Here is a 20,479-nt window from a genome sequence, read left to right as displayed (position 1 = left end):
CATATGTAAAACCCTGCTCACATCCACCGCCCTGAAACTCTCCAGGTCAACTGTGCCCCGTGGGCTTCAGAAATGAGGCATCTGACTTTGTAATTGGAATGTAAGCATGAATTAGAACTAACAAGAATCATAGCAGCTTAGACTTCTTTGATTCATCCTGATATAATTTAAGAGACCGTCGACAGATGAGCCAGCTCATCCCCTGCATTTTTCTCTTCTCCTTTCTTTCCTTCCTTCCTTTTTTCTCCCTCCCTTCTTTTCTCCCTCCTTCCCCTTTTGTCCCTCCCTTTCTGCCCTCTCCTACTCATTCTTTCTTTTTTGGAGCTTAGGAAGTATCAGAGAAGCAGGGCTGGTTATACAACTCCTCTACCTCTCTCACTGAGTTTGTGGGTTACCATGATCTGTTGAGGTTAAACCTTTGGTTTTTGAGTATATCCAGGTTATTACCACACACAGTGCCCTGGTGAATATTCCCATCTTTGAGGTCATGATGGTCTCATCTCATAATTGGCTTGTTGTGAGGAGAATTAAATGAAATAATGCACACGCGTTGCCAAGCACAATGTTAAGTTTGGAAATAGCAGTGATAATGGTGTCATGGTGATAGTAATAGCAGTAATAGTAATAATCAACATTGACACTATTAAGAATAATATGAACGTTACCTAATTTTAATAATGATAAGCAAAAGGATATTTTGAAACCTTCATCAAGTCCTCTTTTTATTTCAGGAATATAAATTGGCCCTTTTACAGTGCTATGGGAGATATCTTCAGCAGTTCAGCATCAACTTTGACGAGAATAAAGCAGATGTGAACCAATTCAAAAGCGTCTTTTTTCCAAAAGGCTTTGAAGACAAAAGTGCTGTGCATACGGTAAGATGAAAGCAGTAGCTAAAATAGCTACCATTTATGATTATGCAATAGTCTGTCCTTTACTTGACAGCTTCTAAATGTCTTTCATTTGCTTAGCATGGTATTTACTTGTGTGCTGTAAGTTACTTAATAAATATTTTCTGTGCTGGATGAGAAAGTGCACTTATTAAATTTTGTAAAGATGCTTTGGAGATTGTGTCACTATAATCACTTATTCATCCAGGAGACAGTATTTATTATTATTATTATAACTAGTATTGGTAGAATGCTTTTAGTCTACAAAGTACTTTAGAAAACATTGGATCCTCACAATAACTCTATGAGTTAGATACTGTTATTATCCCTATTGTACAAGAGAGAAAACAAAAGCTAATCACACAGTATAATAAGTAGTGGCTCTGGAGAGGAAACAGATCTTTGGATACAAAAGAAATTTTATGCTTTTTTCTACTATACCAGTATTATTATGTTGATTGCTACCAATGAGTCACTGGTAGAGCAGTTACCATGTGCTAGGTAGTCTTCTAAATGCATCATATGAATTGTTATCTTGCAGCCTCATTGCAGTCCTAAGAGACGGGTACTATTATGCCTCTTTTACAGATGAAGAAACTGAGGCTTATTGGAGCGTGAGAAATCCAGCCCTCTTAAAGCAGTGGGCAGAGCTGGTGTTTGAACCCTAATCAGTCTGACTGCAAGGCTATGTTATTCCAAATTTATTTTACTTATTTGTTTATTTATTTTTGTTGCGATACGCGGGCCCCTCACTGTTGTGGCCTCTCCCGTTGCCGAGCCCAGGCTCCGGACGTGCAGGCTCAGCGGCCATGGCTCACGGGCCCAGCCGCTCCGCGGCATGTGGGATCTTCCTGGACCGGGGCACAAACCCGCATCCCCTGCATCGGCAGGCGGACTCTCAACCACTGCGCCACCAGGGAAGCCCTGTTATTCCAAATTTAATGATTATTCTAGGCCTTGGAAACAACATGTGGTTTAATAAGCAGAAAAGATCAAGCATCTTTGAAGGCACATTCAGTTTGCCTGTGACGTAGGTGTGTGAATGAGGACACTGTGCAATGTGAGTGGGTGCTTAAATTGTATGGCGGGGACGGGTGGGCATCCTGATACCAACAAATAATTCTTGGGACACCAGGTGAATGTCCTACAGTTCAACTCTATTCTGACTATCTACCCAGAGACAGTGTCAGATCCCACAGGTTAAGGGATCAGTCTTACAAAACCGCCCCCTCCCACTTCAGATGCCAGTTGCAAGCTCAGGTCATTACCTGTAATTCTGACTGACTGGCTATAAATCAGAGGTTCCCGCGACCCCCTCCTTGGGCCGGATAATTTGCTGCAGTGGTTCACAGAACTCGTGGAAACATTTTACTTACTAGATTACAGGTTTATTATAAAAGGATATAATATAACTCAGCAACAGCCAGAGGGAAGAGATACATAGAGCAAGGCGTGGGGAAAGGGTGCGGGGCTTCAGTGGTCTCTGCAGACACACCACTCTCCCAGCACCTCCACCTGTTCATCACCCTGGAAGCTTCCCAAGCCCCATCCTTTTGGGTTTTTATGGACGAATTCATAGCATAGGCATGATTGATTGAATCATTGGCCATTGGTGATAGATTCAACTTCCAGCCCCTCCCCCCTTCCCTGGAGGTCAGGGGCTGGGACTGAAAGTGCTAAACCTCTAATCACATGGTTGGCTCCACAGGCAGCTAACCTCCATCCTTAGGCACTTTACAAAAGTACCTCATGAACACAGCAGAACGTATCTTTGTCACTCTTAACACTTAGGAAATTCCAAGGGTTTTCGGAGAGCTAGGAACTGTGGATGAAGACCAGATACGTATGAGAAATATATTTTGGCCAACTGAATGACCAAATCCATATTTCTTATACACTGTAATATCTCAGTGCCCCATTGGGAAGAGTGCTGAATGAAAAGTTTGAATTTTTAAGGCCCCTCCTGTATCACCCTGACCCAGGCTTCCGTATCTCTCTCTGACACTGTTGAATTATTCTGCTTCCATTTCCACTCAGCCTCCCTAGCTGTGAATCCAACTACATGGTGGCTAGAAATAGCTTACATGTATACAAGCACGAAGTCTGCCTGGTAGAGTAAGGCTCATTTGTGTTACCAAGACTCTCCACTCCCAGTAGTACTGATGATTCTCTAGCCAAAATCTCTCTTCTGAACTCTATCCAGTTAACATCATAAAGATCTCACACTCGTCGTGTCCAAAACTGAACTCATCTTTTTTTCTTCCATAATTGGCTCCAGCCAGTAACCCAAGCAGGAAACTGTTGCAGACCACTCTGCTCTTTTACCTCCCACTTCTTTTTTTTTTTTTTAACATCTTTATTGGAGTATAATTGCTTTACAATGGTGTGTTAGTTTCTGCTGTATAATAAAGTGAATCAGCTATACATAAACATATATTCCCATATCTCTTCCCTCTTGTGTCTGCCTCACCCTCCCTGTCCCACCCCTCTAGGTGGACGCAAAGCACCGAGCTGATCTCCCTATGCTATGTGGCTACTTCCCACTAGCTATCTATTTCACATTAGGTAGTGTATATATATCCATGCCACTCTCTCACTTCGTCCCAGCTTACCCTTCCCCCTTCCGTGTCCTCAAGTCCATTCTCTACGTCTGCATCTTTATTCTTGTCCTGCCCCTAGGTTCTTCAGAACATTTTTTTTTTTTAGATTCCATGTATATGTGTTACCATATGGTATTTGTTTGTCTCTTTCTGACTTACTTCACTCTGTATGACAGTCTCTAGGTCCATCCACCATACTACAAATAATTTAGTTTCTTTTTATGGCTGAGTAATATTCCATTGTATATATGTGCCACATCTTCTTTATCCATTCATCTGTCAGTGGACACTTAGGTTGCTTCCATGTCCTGGCTGTTGTAAATAGAGCTGCAATGAACATTGTGGTACATGACTCTTCTTGAATTATGGTTTCTCAGGACAACCTCACAGGCCTTTGATCTCTCCTAGCTCCTGCATGTAGCTTTGTCCTCCATCTGCTTTGCATCTTTCACACTTTTGTCAGAATTAATTTCTAAAGTGTAAATCAAATAATCGTACTCCATTGCTCTTTGGATTTGCCCTTTTGCCGTAGTCCATATTCCTTGCAATGGTGTGGAAGCTCTCCATGTCCTGACCATGGACCACCTCTATAGCCTAATTTATCTTAAACCTTCTCATCCAACTTTAAAAAAGACTTTCAAATCAGTGACCACAGCAGGCACCTCAAGCATTCCTAACACTGTGTGTGCCTGGAACACTTTTCCCTCTGTCAAGAGCCTTGTCTTCCTCATCTTTGACTCCCTGTTGCTTAGCGTGTGGCAAACAGAGGTGGTCAGCAAACATTTGCTGAAGGAATTGTGTAAATGGTAATAATTACATCTGAATTAATATGTTAACATGCCATTGTGGGGCTTTACAAAAATTGATTCAATTCTATATTCTTGGAAGTAGAATTTTGTACTTTTTTTTTGCTCTTGAAAATTTTTTTGACTAAGGAAAGATGATCTTAACTAAATGAATGCTTTGAAGAAACCTATTTTACCATGTTTCTTTCCATATGTTAGTCCAATAAGGCTGCTGTAACAAAAATCCAGAGATTGGATGGCTTAAACAACATTTATTGCTCACAGTTCTGGAGACTGGGAAATGCATGATCAGGGTGCTGGAAAATTCAGTGTCTGATAAGGGCCTGATTCCCCCTGTGTCCCCATATGACAGACGGCGAGGTTGCAACATATAAATTTTGGGAGGACACAAACATTCAGTCTATTGACCTCTACTAATTTATTGAATCAATTAAGAAGAATCATGTCCATTTAGTTTTGTACACTTTAAGAAGTGCTTTCCTAAGTTGCATAAACGTTATTTATATTCTTTCTCTTTTCCTCATGTGTTTCAGTTTCATGCTTTAAGTGGCAGAAATATTTGCAACTACCAGCTGGTCTGTGACAGTGACGTGAACCTGCAGAATAAAGAATCTGTGGCCCAGTGTCTGCACATCTTGTCCTCCTTAAGGCTCATCATGCAGGTGGCTTTGCCACAGGAGCAACTTTGCTGGATTATATTCAATGGTATATGTCAGTGTCTTTTATTTTTCATTGTGTCTTTCAGAAAGGTATTTAAATACTAAGTTTGACGGTGACTTGATTACCTTGTGATTTAAAACATGTTCATTTCCTCTTAGGGGCAAGACGGGAATAAAGATGCAGACCTACTAGAGAATGGACTTGAGGATATGGGGAGGGGGAAGGGTAAGCTGGGACAAAGTGAGAGAGTGGCATGGACATATATACACTACCAAACGTAAAATAGATAGCTAGTGGGAAGCAGCTGCATAGCACAGGGAGATCAGCTCGGTGCTTTGTGACCATCTAGAGGGGTGGGATAGGGAGGGTGGGAGGGGGGAGGCAGACGCAAGAGGGAAGAGATATGGGGACATATGTATATGTATAACTGATTCACTTTGTTATAAAGCAGAAACTAACACACCATTATAAAGCAATTTAATAAAGATGTTATTTCCTAATAGGATACTTGCGGGCTTTTTAACATTTTTATTATATTTCAGTTTGTCCTTATGAGCAGGGACTTATACAGCGTGTCTGTGGGTTTTCTGCTCAAGGGAGGGTCAGAGGCTGTGGGGATAATCAGTTTCACATATATACAAAATAGGGACCACAGTTAGTAAGTAAATATAAATGGGGAAGGATCGGAGGACAGGTTAGATTGTTTCTAAGCATCATCCATTTATTGGTCCTCTCCATGAATACTTTGGCCAATGACCAGGGCTTCCTATGCATCAGCCTTCTTGTCCTACTTGATTTTGAGTGAGGAGCTCTGAGAACGTGCATGTATGTATGTGTATAGTGTATTTACATACATATATATGCATTGTACAGATACACATATGTACATATATATGCATTATATATGTATTATATATGTCTCATGAAACGAATCTTATCTATCAAAATGTAGCATTTGTTTTTTCCTTTTAAGACTTACAATTTAAATTCAACTAAAATTCTCTTTAAAGTTACAATTTGAAGTTACGATGAGTCGCCTGGTGAGTCGCCTACAGTATTGTTTTCTGGATAACATATTCCTGAAAGAAGAATAATGACAGTGTGTTCTGTGTGCCTAAGACCAGGGCAGAATAACCTGGAAGAAAACATATTGGATTTTCTCTCATCCATGGCAACTGACAGTACATTTCCTAGCCTTTTACTTCCTTGATCTCCCCAAATAATTTGACATTTTGATTGTAATTAGACCTTACATTTGCTACCAGAGATAAGGCTGACTCTGGAAGACTTTTTTCAGTCCAGTGATTGTTAAGCTTTTGGGCCTCCTCATCCTCAGAGTTGCCACGGCTGTCTCTGCACCTGGATTGCTCACACATCTTGGCAGGGATTGAACAGGCAGAGCTTCTGTACTCAGGAAGGAGTGATAGGCCTGAGGGTTGGGCCCTGCAGTCAGGCTTTGCTTGAAAGGTGGAAATGATGCACCTGTCTGAAACCCTTTTCAGATCACACACAAAACCCCCCAATATTCTTAAAAAAAAAAGACTGAACAATTTCTGTATCTTCTACATGCTTTTTCTGGTGTGTGCTTTTTCCTTATACATATGACATCGTGTTCTAGATTTTATCCTGTTTCCTAAATAGTTTCCAGCTCAGCACTATGGTTTTAGAATCTAGCCGTGTTGCTATATGTAAACCTAGTTTGTTAACTCTGCCTGCTGAATTGTATTTGGCAGATAGCTATGCACCCGTAGGGATGGGCACCTGGTTTGCCCTGCCTCTCTAACTGCGCAAATAATTCTGCAGTGAATATCCTTGCCTCTGTCCTTTTATAGACCTATGTGAGAGTTTTCTGGGACTTATGCCCAGGAGTGAGGTTCCTGGATTGTGGGAGTTATATATACTTAGTATCATTAACTGCTGTTCCTGTTTTAGTTAATTCATCTCAAACTTATTAAGTGCCAGGCATTGTTCTAGATGCTAGGGATACAGTAGTGGACGACAGACAAAAACCCTGTTCTCATGCTTACATAATGCTTCAGGGAGATGATGAACAAGTCAAGACTAAGTGATGTATCAGATGGTGATGGTGCTATGGAGGAAAGTAAAGCCGAGAAAGGGGTTAGGGAGAGCACTGGCTGGGCTGGGGCTGGGCTGCAAGTTTATTTTATTTTTTAAAAAAGATTTATTTATTTTATTTTAATTTTTTTGGCTGCATTGGGTCTTCATTGCTGCGCACAGGCCTTCTCTAGTTGCGGTGAGTGGGGGCTACTCTTTGTGGTGGTGCGCAGGCTTCTCATTGCGGTGGCTTCTCTTGTTGTGGAGCACGGGCTCTAGGCACACGGGCTTCAGTAGTTGTGGCATGAGGACTCAGTAGTTGTGGCTCGCGGGCTCTAGAGCTCAGGCTCAGTAGTTGTGGTGCACAGGCTTAGTTGCTCCGCAGCATGTAGGATCTTCCCACACCAGGGCTCGAACCCATGTCCCCTGCATTGGCAGGCAGATTCTTAACCACTGCGCCACCAGGGAAGTTCCGGGCTGCAGTTTTAAGTGGAGTGGTCATGGTAGGCCTCATCTGAGATGAGTTGCCGTTGGAGTAAACACCTGACTGGGACATCTGGGTGTTTGGGGGAAGGGCATTCCAACTGGGAGATTAACAAGTGCAAAGAGCTTGTAGTTTTAAAACTTTGGAATTTAAGTCACGAAAAAATAAATTGACCTGCAGTCAGTTTCTCAAAATACATTTGACCTTTCCAGTTAGACGTTAACACTCTTTTAATTGACTATTATACACACACACCCTTGTTTTTAAGATATTTAACCAGTCTTCGTTCTTTCACAAAATCTAACTGGGTAAATGAATGTTGGATAACATCTGACATCTCAACTAACCTGAACCCAACTCATTTGAACCCTCAAATAGTCAAGATTATTTTGGTGGTGGCTATCTTAGATGAAAAGGAGTCACGTGACAAGGCAATAAACTGTATTAGGGATTTGGTTAAAAATCAAACCAGCTTGCAAAGATAGCCTGAGAACGTAAAGGTTTAGTCTGTGCTCCGTTTTGTACCATGTACTCTCTCCATCGGGCTCCTGCCATGGAATCTGTGAGCCATGCCAAGATCCTGAACCATCAGAGAAGGATTCTGTTATAGTCAGGGTGCACTAGGGCTGCAAAGGTTAAAGGCACATCTTTGAAATACAGAGGGCCCTTGTTATTCTTGAGGGCGGTCTCCTGGGGCTTTCTGAAATCCCACAGGTCCCATTGCTGAATGTTTGGGCTTCTGGCTTACACCTGAATCACGTGTTTTGTGGAGAGTCATGTGTTTCCTATGCATATCCTTATTTGGTGACTTTTTTTTTTTTTTTCCCTGAAAACACAGTTACACAGTTGGGTCAACAAAGCCAAGTCGAGATGAGAATGCGGAGCTTGAGCTCTTACTAGCTGAGTGGTTTTTTCCCCCAGTGGATCTTACATGAGATAAACAACTCTGTCATGGGAGCAGGCACACTAAGAATGTGGGGGACTTGTACTCTCTGTGAACTTTATGGTACTTTAAGTGTTTAAGATTCTGTTCAGTACTTTTTGGTCACTGATTTGTGTAATGTTTATTATGCTTGCAGATGTATTTTAATCAAGGGATGTGTGTTTTGGAGCAGATGCTGTTTTCTCAGAAGCTTTTAAAGTTTAAACGTGAACATAGGATTTGGAATTGAATTTTGGTGGTTATGAATTTTAGATGAGATATTTTATAGAAAATATTTAGATTGATTGTCATTATAATTACACGCCTTTTTAAAGCATGGTATTATACTGTTTTTTGGGTTATGTTTATAGCCTGATAATGTCCTTTGTATACAGAAGGATATATGGTGATGTCATTCCCCACTCGTCCTCCAAATGCTGCCATAAAATAGTCTTCTGTCCTCATTTAATTAGTGGCTTGATTTTAAAACAAAATCATACTTGAATGATCTTAAATAGGAGCTGGAAATGGCGTTTTTCATTAGAGTGCTTATGGGACGTACCTTAATAATGGGGTAAATATTATATGAGACAGTGAATGAAAATAATACAACCTTTTATGCATTATGAGTTTTAAATTATGAGTTTCCTTCTTGTGTATTGTGTGCCATCTGATTAAATGTGTATTCTAGTCTTATTTGGAGATAAATCTTCAGTTTTTCAACTATGAGGAAACCATGGGAACCCATAACATTTTATGTGAATTAATAAAACCACAAAGTACATAAATTATGCTACTAAAATACTCTTTTGTTCAATATATTTCAAAACTTAAACTGCCTTTAAAATGAGACTAAAAGAGGTGCTTCCCTGGTGGCGCAGTGGTTGAGAGTCCGCCTGCCGATGCAGGGGACACGGGTTCGTGCCTCAGTCCGGGAAGATCCCACATGCCGTGGAGTGGCTGGGCCTGTGAGCCGTGGCTGCGGAGCCTGTGCATCTGGAGCCTGTGCTCCACAATGGGAGAGGCCAAAACAGTGAGAGGCCCGCGTACCGAAAAAAAAAAAAAAAAAAAAAAAAAGAGACTAAAAGATTCCTGTTTCAACATATATAAAATATGGTCATATTAGTTCTTTCAGTAATTTGGCTACAAGTTACAAAAAAGATTATAACTCTCTGGCCAGTATCAGATTTTCTGATGAGAAAATCACTTGTTTTGGGAGCTACCAACTTAAACTGCAGAAATTGGAATGTAAAATTTCATCATTTGACTGTAAAACATGTTAATCTTTTTCTCCATCTAGGTACCATTTACATTTACACCATTTGCAGAAAACTGATGATCGTAGGTCACTCTTCTAAGGTATGGAATTTACTGACAAAATATCTTCCCCTGTAATTCCTGGCTTTCTTAAGACTTTTGTTAGCATTGCATACTAAACAAAGAAAATTTGTGAATTATATAACAAAATTTAGTGAATTTACATAGGTTTACTGTTTTTAGTTTTCCTTTAATATGATCATGTAAAAATGTAGACAATAAAGTATTAATGAGAAGAAAGAGTTTCTAAAATTGATAGGTATTTCTCCAGTGCCCTTCAGTCTCTCAAATTAGTCATAACTTGTCAATACGTTACTGAACATCCATCTGATAACTATATCTCTAGGGAGGGTGGCCATCCATTCTAGCTTGCCCAAGACAGTCCTGTTTTATGCCTGTTGTCCTGGAGTAAGTATTAACAGTGCCTACTTTCACTTTTAAAAATGTGCTGGTTTGGGTGATAAACTATGGTTAGCCTGTTTATGTCTTGTTATGGAGCTTGGACTGCATTTTGCTTGAAGAGCTGGACTGTACTTATGGTCCAGACACTAGTTGGGTGAACAAACTCTTAAACTATGTCCCAGTTTTGAGCTGACTTTGTTTTACAGTAAGATTCTCACTGACCAGTACTTACTGCTTGGTTTCAGCTCGAGGAAGTAGCTGACACTTCTGTTGACTTCCTTACCATGTTGGTAGCACCTCTGTCTGCAGGAGACGTTTACTCCCTGTGTTCACTGTCCAGTCATTGGAATGTAGGCCAAGAAGGGAAAATATACTCTCCTTGAGACCATGCTTGAGTTCTTTCTGGCATTTGCAACACTACTACTTTAGTCTTCTCAATTGCATGCAAAACCTTGCTCTGAATATTCTAACGCTCGGGACAGATATTTTTTCCTTATTTCCTCAAAACACAGCCAAGTATCTTAAAAGTTGACAATGCTTAAAAAATAGATAGAAGCAAAGATATTTGCATGCTTAATGGATAACATTAATTGGGTGTTCTCTCTCTGTTTTGTTCCTTGCATTTAAAAGCTCTATTACTGACAGTGACTTGAACAAACTCTCTGCCAGCTTTTTGAGTGTGACTTAAAATGAGGGGAGACTGTCCCATGTATAATGTAAATTTGGCCTACAGACTATTCCAATGATTCTCTATCCAGTTCCAGATGATTTCCTAAAAAGAATTTGCAATCTCCTGTTGCACTTGCTGTAGCAACAAATACTGCTCCGTGGAGCCATCATAGTTTGGTCTGCTTATAGCATTTGTCTGGCAAAACTTTGAAGGGCAGAGATGTCTGTGCCAACATTTAACTGTTATCGTTTGTACTTGTTAATGCTGAGAGAATTTTAATTTAACGTGATAGTCATCTTAAAATAATTTCTTATTTATACCCTTTGTAAGACATCTTCTTTCCCCCTCATATAACTTGAGTTTCTCTGACAAAATAAGGAAGGCCTGAAGGAGGATCGTTCTATGTCCCAATCTTGTGGGATGGGAGTGGGGGAGTGAGGAATGCAAGAATTTGGGGGTGGTGGGTGGCTGTACAGTTGGCACTTTCAGATCAGGGTGAAATTCTTTCAGTTTGTTCAGTATAATAAGTTTCAAGGAAATTAATTTTCACCCTGAAATTCACAGACCCACAGCTGACGAGTTGATTCCTGAGCTGAGACTATAAATGGACTCGATGGGTCCACTTAATGGGGACAGGCCCTTGGCAGTCCAGCCACGTCTGAATCCTCCTGATTCTGTAGCTACTTTAGAGTTCAAGTCTGTTATAGCAAAAGACAGAAGGAGAAACAGATGTGGAATCCTTAGGCTTTTCTTGATGTCACCCAGAGCAATCTAAAGTCCTATTCCTATAGGAGCTGGGAATTATGATTACCATTTGTTATTATTATTGAATCCCTACTCTGTGTTAGGTACTGTGCGAAGGGCTTTGCATACACAGTAATGCCATAATAGTCTTATGAGGTGGATACCACCACCATCACTGTCCTTTGTCGAATGAATGCTTATCATCTCTATGGTATGCTTCTAAGCACTTTCCCATATTATCTCATTTAATCATCACACCAGCACTTTGAGAAGGTGCCATCATTACCTTTATCTTATAGACGAGGAAGCTGAGGCTTAGAAAGGTTAATTCGCTCAAGGTCACACATCTAGTTAGAGATGTAGTGGGAGGCCAGAGCCAATGCCACCCTGTACTGCCTCTCCACACCATTAGCATAAGGCGTGTCTGTTGGCATATCCCATGACCCACCGTATTTTGGTTCATCTCTGCAAATGGAGGAGTCGTGTGGGAGCTCCTGATATAATGTTGAAATATTTTCTGACATGACTGAAGGCATCCTGAAGACCAAGACTGGCCAGGGCTTTTCCCCGAATGGGAAGCACTTTTGTGCTGAGGCAGGTCACCAGCATAAGCTTAGCGAATGGAGGGAGGGCAGTTCTCTAAGCCTCTTTCCCTAAAGACATAAGACAGTTTGCTTTCCTTCATGGTAAAAGCTGTAGTTGCTTCTGAGGCATTTACAACTGTAGTATAGTACTCAGCAAACATTAAAGAATTCAGTAGAATCTATTTATTCTAAGAAAATGTTGATTTCTGTTTTCCCTATTTACCAAACTGAAATAGTTTGGTAAAGTGTGTGGCTTGAACAGTGGTTGTCAGATCAGTCCACATATGGTTACATAAACTTCAAGTCCAGACTTTGAAATGCTTCTCGGTGTTTTCCGTCAAAGGGTATGAGTTGATATAAATGACGCTGCAGTGCCATCCTGTGGCTCAGCTGATTGTGTGTGTGTTCTTCCTACTTGACACCTGAACCATGCTTTTGCTAGGCTCCTGTAATATGGTTTTTCAAAGTTGCTTTTTTTTTTTTTTTTTAATGAAGACAATAGTCCTCCTGAAATCGTCAAGTTTTTATTAATAGAAATAATTCAGGGGCAAGAAAAAATGCTACAAATTAAGAGGGTTTGTTTTTTTTTTTGGAAATGGCATTTCATCTTTAAAACCTGAATGATGGTTTCTCAGAGCCCTAAGTGGAATGATGGCTTTTCTCCTTTTTGTCATAGTTTCCCTGTGTAGTGGGAAGAATCCTGCTGCCCTTGGGAATCCAGAGACCTGAATTTCAGCCCCAGTTCTGTCACTTACAAGCAGTTTAGTCTCTTGGAGTCAGATTAGGTTACTTTTAAGCTCCCTTCTGGCACTAAAATCTGTGATTTAGGGTCTTTGATGCTAAGTCTGAGGCCAAACCCAAACATCATGTGAACAGCTGTTCACTGATGCTATTTTTACTTTGAAATGTGAAATTTCTAATACCAGGAATCCTGAGAGCTTTGGAAAGACATGGATATAAAGGGGGGGAATTTATACATGGTTTAATTCCACCTCCCCCCAAATTCAACAACCTGAATGTAAAAATCCACAATAAGATTTCTGTGCAGCAGATACGAGGAATTCAAGAGTTTTGATGACTGTTAATTCCATATCAGTTGTGTGGCAAAATCAGCAAACGATGACAGCAGCAGCAACAAACACAGCCATAAAGCGACCCCAGGCCAACTTAGTAGAGATATAGTCTCCAGAACCAGGGAGGGGGAGTTTCCTTTCACTATGGTCTAGTTACACACTTTAAAGGGACTTTGGCAACCTGGAGCAAAGCCGTGGAAGACCAACCATGATGGGAAAGGGAAGTGCAGTCCTGGGAGGTATAGAAGTGCTTGGGAATCTTTTTCCTGGAGAGAGAGCTGGGGGAGAGGGCAGGCTGCATAGGTGCTTTCAGATTCATGGAAGGCGGTGATTTGCAAGTTGAGTTTTGAGTGGTCTTGTGCTGTTCCAGAAGACATAACTAGGATGAATGCACCAGAGGTGTATCAAGGTGGATTGCATTTCAGATTAAAGAAGTTCATGTTTAGAATTGTCTTCTTATGCCACGTGGCATGTTCCTTGTTACTGGAGGTGGAAAGTCATGGGCGGGGAAGGTGTGGGACATCAGGTGGTGGTGCTAGTGATGTTGGGGAGGGGATGAAATTAGATAGATTTTCAACCCTTTGATCCTGTGATTACCTGAAGTAGGTCCATGTCTAGCATCATGAACTGAAACTTTTCAATGAAGTTCAGTCAGTCAGTCAGCAGAGATTTGTTGCATGTTTACTACATGCCAGATAAAATTCTGGGGGCTGGGGATACAGTGTGAACAAGACAGACAGGGCCCTTTCCTAAGGTGAACTTGCATTCTAGTGGGATGAGCTTACTTTCCCAGCGGATAGCAAAGAATATTACAAGTCTGTGTCAAACCCCGCTCTGCTTCCAACAGCCCCCTTTCCTCTGGACTCAGAATTGACCAGACGGTGGAGAGTTCTGGCTTTTCAGGCTTCTTTTTTCTTCTAGATGTCCGCTGAGCTGCTTGCACACGTGTTATACACATTGTCTTTGAGGGCTCCAAAGATGGTAATAGGGTCTGAATGTTACCAGTGTTTCATCTGTTTTTACTGTTAAATGCTTTGTCAGTCTGATGGGTTTGCTTTATACATGTGAAGCTCCTGGACCTTTTTGATGATTTGCCTTTTCACATTGGGTTTGACTACTACAGACTTATTTTTCCTTAATTATTTCCTCAGTTATTGAAGGCTGAATTTGTGATTGGAAGAGGAGCTTTTTTCTGTTGTCCAAATTTATTATCATTATTTTCTTGAGAATCTAGACGACTTGTTAACGCTCCCTTGGTTGTTTCTGCTGACTTTAGGGTTGTTCAGTGAATTCATTGAATAACACTTGGGAATATCTGCTAGGTACCTGGCACGGCTCTAGGTGCTAGGGATATAAACAAAAAAGGCACTGTTGTTATTTTCAAAGAGATCAGAGTAAGGTTTTGGAATCACACACAGGAGCATATTAATGCAACTGGATGTGACATATATATGTGTATGTAAGAATCTATGTAAATTGTATACAGTGTATAGATACACATGTATATACATACAGTACAATTACAGGAGAGGCAGAATTGAAGCAAAGGGCATTTCTCTTTAGGGATGTTAACAGAGTCCTCTTCAACAGCTAGTTCTCTTTCCCCTGCTCTCCCTCCCCCTTCTCCTCCTCCTGTTCCTCTGTCTTCCCCATGCTCCCCCTTCCTCCTTCTTTGTCTTCATTGTTATTAGCAAAGCTAACACTTAGTATGTGTTTACTGTGTTCTAAGCACTTCGCATGTATTAATGAAAACAATCCTATAAAACAGTTACTGGTATACCTATTTTGCAGATGAAGAACCTGAGGCTCGTGGAGTTTAACTGTCCAAGTACCACTGCTAATAGTGGAGGTAGAGTTTCAGCTCAGTCTTATGGGGAAGGAGAGAACAGAGTGAGCAGAGATGCATATTTGGACCATTAAGATGTTTTGTGGAATGGAAAGTATTTTGGACCAGCTTTTAAGTATACTATGCAAGGTCAAGAGTAATGGGGGTGGGTGGGGGAAGGCAGGGACTAGGTTGTGCCCTGTAAATGCCCTATAAAGGAAGCAACTGCATAGCACAGGGAGATCAGCTCGGTGCTTTGTGACCACGTAGAGGGGTGGGATAGGGAGGGTGGCAGGGAGACGCAAGAGGGAGGAGATATGGGGATATATGTGTATGTATAGCTGATTCACTTTGTTATACAGCAGAAACTCACACACCATTGTACAGCAGTTATACTCCAATAAAGATGTTTAAAAAAAAAAGCCCTATAAAGGGTTTGACTTTGTTATATAGACAATAGGGAACCATTGAATGTTTAAAGCACAAGAGTGACACAACTCTATTTGCATTTTAGAAGGATAACTCTGGTGGATTAAGGAAGATGCTTAAGGAAGTGGGGTGTTTAAGAAGATAAGGAGACAAGTGAGGAAGTATCCCAATAGTCCTGGGAGACTGCTTTGTTAAGGCTGATACTTCCATGGATAGAATTTAGAATTTGATATTCTGAGATACTTTGCTCATAGATTCTTATTTCCATCCCAGTAATAGTTCTAATAGCAATATGTGGAGCAGAGACCAGATTCCTTCTAATGTTCAATCAAGTGAAGGCAATGCAGTCCATTCACCGTCTGAAATTTTATTTTTTTTAAATTTTTATTGGAGTATAGTTGATTTACTATGTTGTGTTAGTTTCAGGTATACAGCAAAGTGAATGTTACACATATACCTATATCCACTCTTTTTTTTTTAGATTCTTTTCCCATATAGGCCATTACAGAGTATTGAGTAGGCTATACAGCAAGTTCTTCTTAGTTATCTATTTTATAAATAGTAGTGTGTATGTGTCAATCCCAATCTCCCATTTTATCCCTTCCCCCTTATCCACTGTTGACCATAATTTGGTTTTCTACATTCATGACTTGACTTCTGTTCTGTAAATAAGTTCATTTGTACCCCTTTTTTTAAAGGTTCCACAGATAAGCTGTATCATATGATATTTGTCTTTCTGTGTCTGACTTACTTCACTCAGTATGACAATCTCTAGGTCCATCCATGTTGCAGCAAATGGCATTATTTTGTTCTTTTTTATGGCTGACTAATATTCTGTTGTATATATATATACCACATCTTCTTTATCCATTCCTCTGTTGATGGACATTTAAGTTGCTTCCATGTCCTGGCTACCCTTTGAGGTTTTAGAATATTTTTTTTGGCTGCGTTGGGTCTTTGTTGCTGCACGCAGGCTTTCTCTAGTTGTGGCAAGCGGGAGCTACTCTTTGTTGCGGTGCGCAGGCTTCTCATTTGTGGTGGTTTCTCTCTTGTTGCGGAGCATAGGTGCATAGGCTTCAGTAGTTGCAGCTTGTGGGCTCAATAGTTGTGGCTTGTGGGCTCTAGAGCGCAGGCTCAGTAGTTATGGCACATGGGCTTAGTTGCTCCGCAGCATGTGGGATCTTCCCAGACCAGGGATCAAACCTGTGTCCCCTGCATTGGGAGGCAGATTCCTAACCACTGCGCCACCAGGGAAGTCCCTAGAATATTTTCAAAGAAAGGAAAATATTGACAAAGTTAACTGCAGAATACATATCATCAAATAGTGTTTCCCAGTTTCAAATAGTGTTTCCCAGGGCTTTATGGGAAAAATATGTCCAAAAAGGATTATCACTGGGATTGTGGGGAAAAGTTCTTTAACTGTAGATAGAATAGCACAAGAGGCTCTTACATATATTCCAACGGATGGGCCAATAACAATGGTGACCCTTCCCCAAAATTTTGTTTCAGTTTGTACCTTCGGAATAATTACACTGGTAATAGGCATTATTTATGGGCAGCTTACATTGAATCAAAATCATCCTAGTGTGTCATGTACATTATCTCCTTCCCATAATAGTACTGCAGTGATGTGCTAAAATATCCATTTTATAGATGAGAAAATTGAGGTCTGGAGAAGTAAAATGACACAGATACTAGGTGTTAAAATTGGAACTGAAGCCCAGGTCTTTTTGATTCTAATCTTGGACCATTTCTGCTAAGTATCACAGGCCCCAGATTGTAAGCCTTTCCTGTTTTTCCCTACCCTGTTATGCCAGTTTATTTTCAGAATAATACATTGGTTTGAGACCAGCTGATAACAATTGCATTGTTGGAATTAGCTCCTAGACTACTGTTGACACTTGATAAATGTTAATAAAAATAAGCTGAGTTCATAGGATTTTAGGAGCTAAGAAGGAAGACGTTCTAAAATGGCTAACTCGAGATTTTGAGTTCTTGAGATAATTCTTTTACTTTTAAATGCTTATTTTTTAAATTGACTCATTATTTGTGGTGTTTTTAGTTTAAGTAGTCAGCAACTTGGGCTCACCACTCATAATTTGATAACATTAAATGAAAATCAGCATTATTAGCTTAAAATGAAAAGACATTCTATTGTGCCCTTTTTCTGTCTCAGGCCTTGGAATATCTCCTGTGGGCCAGTATATGTATGGAATCCTCGGTCCCACTTCTGTCCATCAGGTACTTGACGTGGAGAGCTACTCTTTACACCGCTGTCTGCCAATGCTACTATGACTGCCAGGCTGGTGTTCACGGAGAGGTACGCTACTTTTAACTCTGTGGGTGCCAGTATTTAAAAATACAACATATTCAGCATTTTTTTCTTTAGATGAGCGGCAAGAAAACAAACAAAACCCAAAGAATTGCAGTGAAGCAAAGACAAAAGTCCCAGGCTTTATTTGCAGAAATTTGCTTGACTTCTCCATTCTGTTGGTCTCTCGCTTCACTTCCTGTTTCCCCCTTTATTCTCTATTCAGTTCTACCGTCTTTACTCCTTTTCTGAATCAGATCTCTGATATCTTCCCTTCCTTATTGAATTCTTGTATGCAGGCTACTTTCTTTCTCTGTTTAGTTACTGTGTTCCATGCCACCTACCATCCATTTGTCTTGCTTTTCTCTGCTTCCTACCACCATTTATTTAGTATACTCTATTTCTTACTTTTCCTCTTTTCCTATATATATTTTTGATTGAATATTTGAACTATAACTTAACTGGTTGGGGCTTCTATTGGTCTATGCCACACCTCTGTGCAGATGAAAACAGCTACTCTCATTATGGTATGTGGTACTTGGCTTGTCAGTGGATGGGGTCTTGGTGAGAATTAGAAACAGGCACACTTTCCTTTGGGCGAACCTGTCCCTGCACCAGTGTGCATAGCTTGGTGAGTACAGGGTGAGTTGGATTTCAGCAGGAGAACAGCTTAATACAGCCCTTGTGGGATACTTTTTCTAGCCTAGAATACATTCTAGAAACTGCTCACCATATATGCATAGTTTTAGTGTACTAGTGGTGGCATGTTTCTATAGCTATTAAATTTATCAGGGATCGAAATGTTTGCGTAGTTTTTTTTTTTTTTTTTATGATTTTTTTTTTTTGTGTGTGTGTATGTGGTACGCGGGCCTCTCACTGCTGCGGCCTCTCCCGCCACGGAGCACAGGCTCCGGACGCGCAGGCCCAGCGGCCATGGGTCACGGGCCCAGCCGCTCCGCGGCATGTGGGATCCTCCCGGACCAGGGCACGAACCCGCGTCCCCTGCATCGGCAGGCGGACTCTCAACCATTGCGCCACCAGGGAAGCCCTGTTTGCGTAGTTTTGACCATTTGATTCCTATTGGAATTTTTTCTTATTGGAAAATGTAACCCTTTATGTTACTATTGTGTTCTAGAAGCATCTTCATGAAAAATCATAAATTATAAATAAAGTACTTCAAAGAACTAGTAAAATAAATTGCATGAATTGAACTTGTTTTGCTGTTATTGCTAAAGAATTATAATAATGGTGAGCTGATTAAATAAGCTAGCCTGCTTCCTTTCCTCATATATTAATAAATACTTCCTATATGTTGGGTACTGGAAATCCAAAAATGAATAAGACCCTTTAAGGACCTCACAATTTAGTAGACAGTGTGAAAAATTGAGTAGATAATACAGCTTGTTTTGGTAGAAAGGTTAGAATTTGACAAGAGCACTGAGGAGGGGTGTGTGTGTGTGTGTGTGTGTGTGTGTGTGTGTGTGTGTGTGTGTGTGTGTGTGTACGTGCGTACGATGCCAGAGAAGTGATCATCTGTATGAAGCTGCTGTTTAGCCCAGAATTTGACTTTCCTTACTTCTTGAATTAATTCATAAAGTTAGTATATCCAACATTTTATTAACTTTAGACTTACAGAAATTAGTGGTGCTTCTCGGGAATGATTGACCGGATAGCTACCATGTTCTAAAGAATCAGCCTCAGCATAGAGTTTAATTCACCAATTAAATCAAATGTCTGGGAGAATAAAACATACTGCCTTGATACATTTTTAATCACTATACTCTAACTTACTATGAATTAAATTTATTTTAATTGCATGTAGGCATTTGCTCGGCGTGCTTTGGCTAAAATTGATGAGTTAAGGCAACTGGAATTAATGAGTTCCTCACAGTCACAGGAAGAATCCAGAGGATATTATAGAGAGGCCACGATAAAGGTATAAAAATTTCATGAAATAACAGAAATTTACTGTACTCTACAAATGATTAAGTACTTAATATTAGTAGTTGAGAAGTACATCCCACTGTTACTTCATATGTAATTCTTCTTTTTGAGGCAGATGGCAGTCATGATCTTCAAAAGGGGAGTATTCGAATCTAGAAGAAAAAACAAAAGTTTCTTTAGACCAAATATAAGAGTTAACCTAAGGGAAGCACAAACTGTAAGTCTCAGAACGTCTTCTCTGTTTTAGACTCTTTTTGCAGTGCGTTTGTGTTATACCTCTCTGTCTTTTAAGCCTAAACACTAAGTATTAAATCCTGCCCCCTAATCCCTGCACCAGTGGCAAATAGAAGAATGCCTTCCCAATTTGGATGCGGCCTTGCTTCATCCCTTTCTCAAAGCTTTTGTACCTTCCTACAATCCCAGTTTTGTAACATGAAAGGCCAAGAATCTGAAGAGCCTGGGAAAGGTTCAAATGCACAGGCTTCTGAGTGGTGCTGCAGAGGCCTTTTGACCACTTGGTGTCAGCTTCAAAGGCATTGAGGATGGAGAAGAGGTGGAGGCACCTTTTCTTATCAGCTTCTGGTTTCACCTTTGGGAGCGTTTAGGGTGTACGTTATACTGGAGCAGCAAAAACCCCCATGTCTCAGTGGCTTAAAGCAATTTATTTCCCACTGGAGTCAAACATTATTATAGTTACCAGGAGCTCTGCTCATGACCGATGCTCAGGGCCAGGTTGAGGAGCAGTCCTCATTTGGAAAATTGC

At 40.5% G+C, this 20,479-nt stretch overlaps 1 protein-coding gene across 2 annotated transcripts in view; it reads left to right on the top strand.

The window, feature by feature from the left end:
- The window catches only part of CFAP54 (cilia and flagella associated protein 54), a 297,839-nt gene that overhangs the window by 11,408 nt on the left and 265,952 nt on the right, over positions 1 to 20,479 (top strand). For both annotated transcript variants that reach the window (XM_065887671.1, XM_065887669.1), the window contains exons 3-8: positions 732 to 875; positions 4,830 to 5,001; positions 9,718 to 9,776; positions 17,638 to 17,781; positions 19,595 to 19,708; positions 19,832 to 19,933. In XM_065887671.1, coding sequence (XP_065743743.1) covers positions 732 to 875; positions 4,830 to 5,001; positions 9,718 to 9,776; positions 17,638 to 17,781; positions 19,595 to 19,708; positions 19,832 to 19,933 — 735 coding nt within the window. The remainder of the gene's footprint in view (positions 1 to 731; positions 876 to 4,829; positions 5,002 to 9,717; positions 9,777 to 17,637; positions 17,782 to 19,594; positions 19,709 to 19,831; positions 19,934 to 20,479) is intronic.

The sequence above is a fragment of the Phocoena phocoena genome, chromosome 11 (assembly GCF_963924675.1).
Source record: "Phocoena phocoena chromosome 11, mPhoPho1.1, whole genome shotgun sequence".
NCBI lineage: Eukaryota > Metazoa > Chordata > Mammalia > Artiodactyla > Phocoenidae > Phocoena > Phocoena phocoena.
This window is presented reverse-complemented; position numbering and strand designations above follow the sequence as displayed.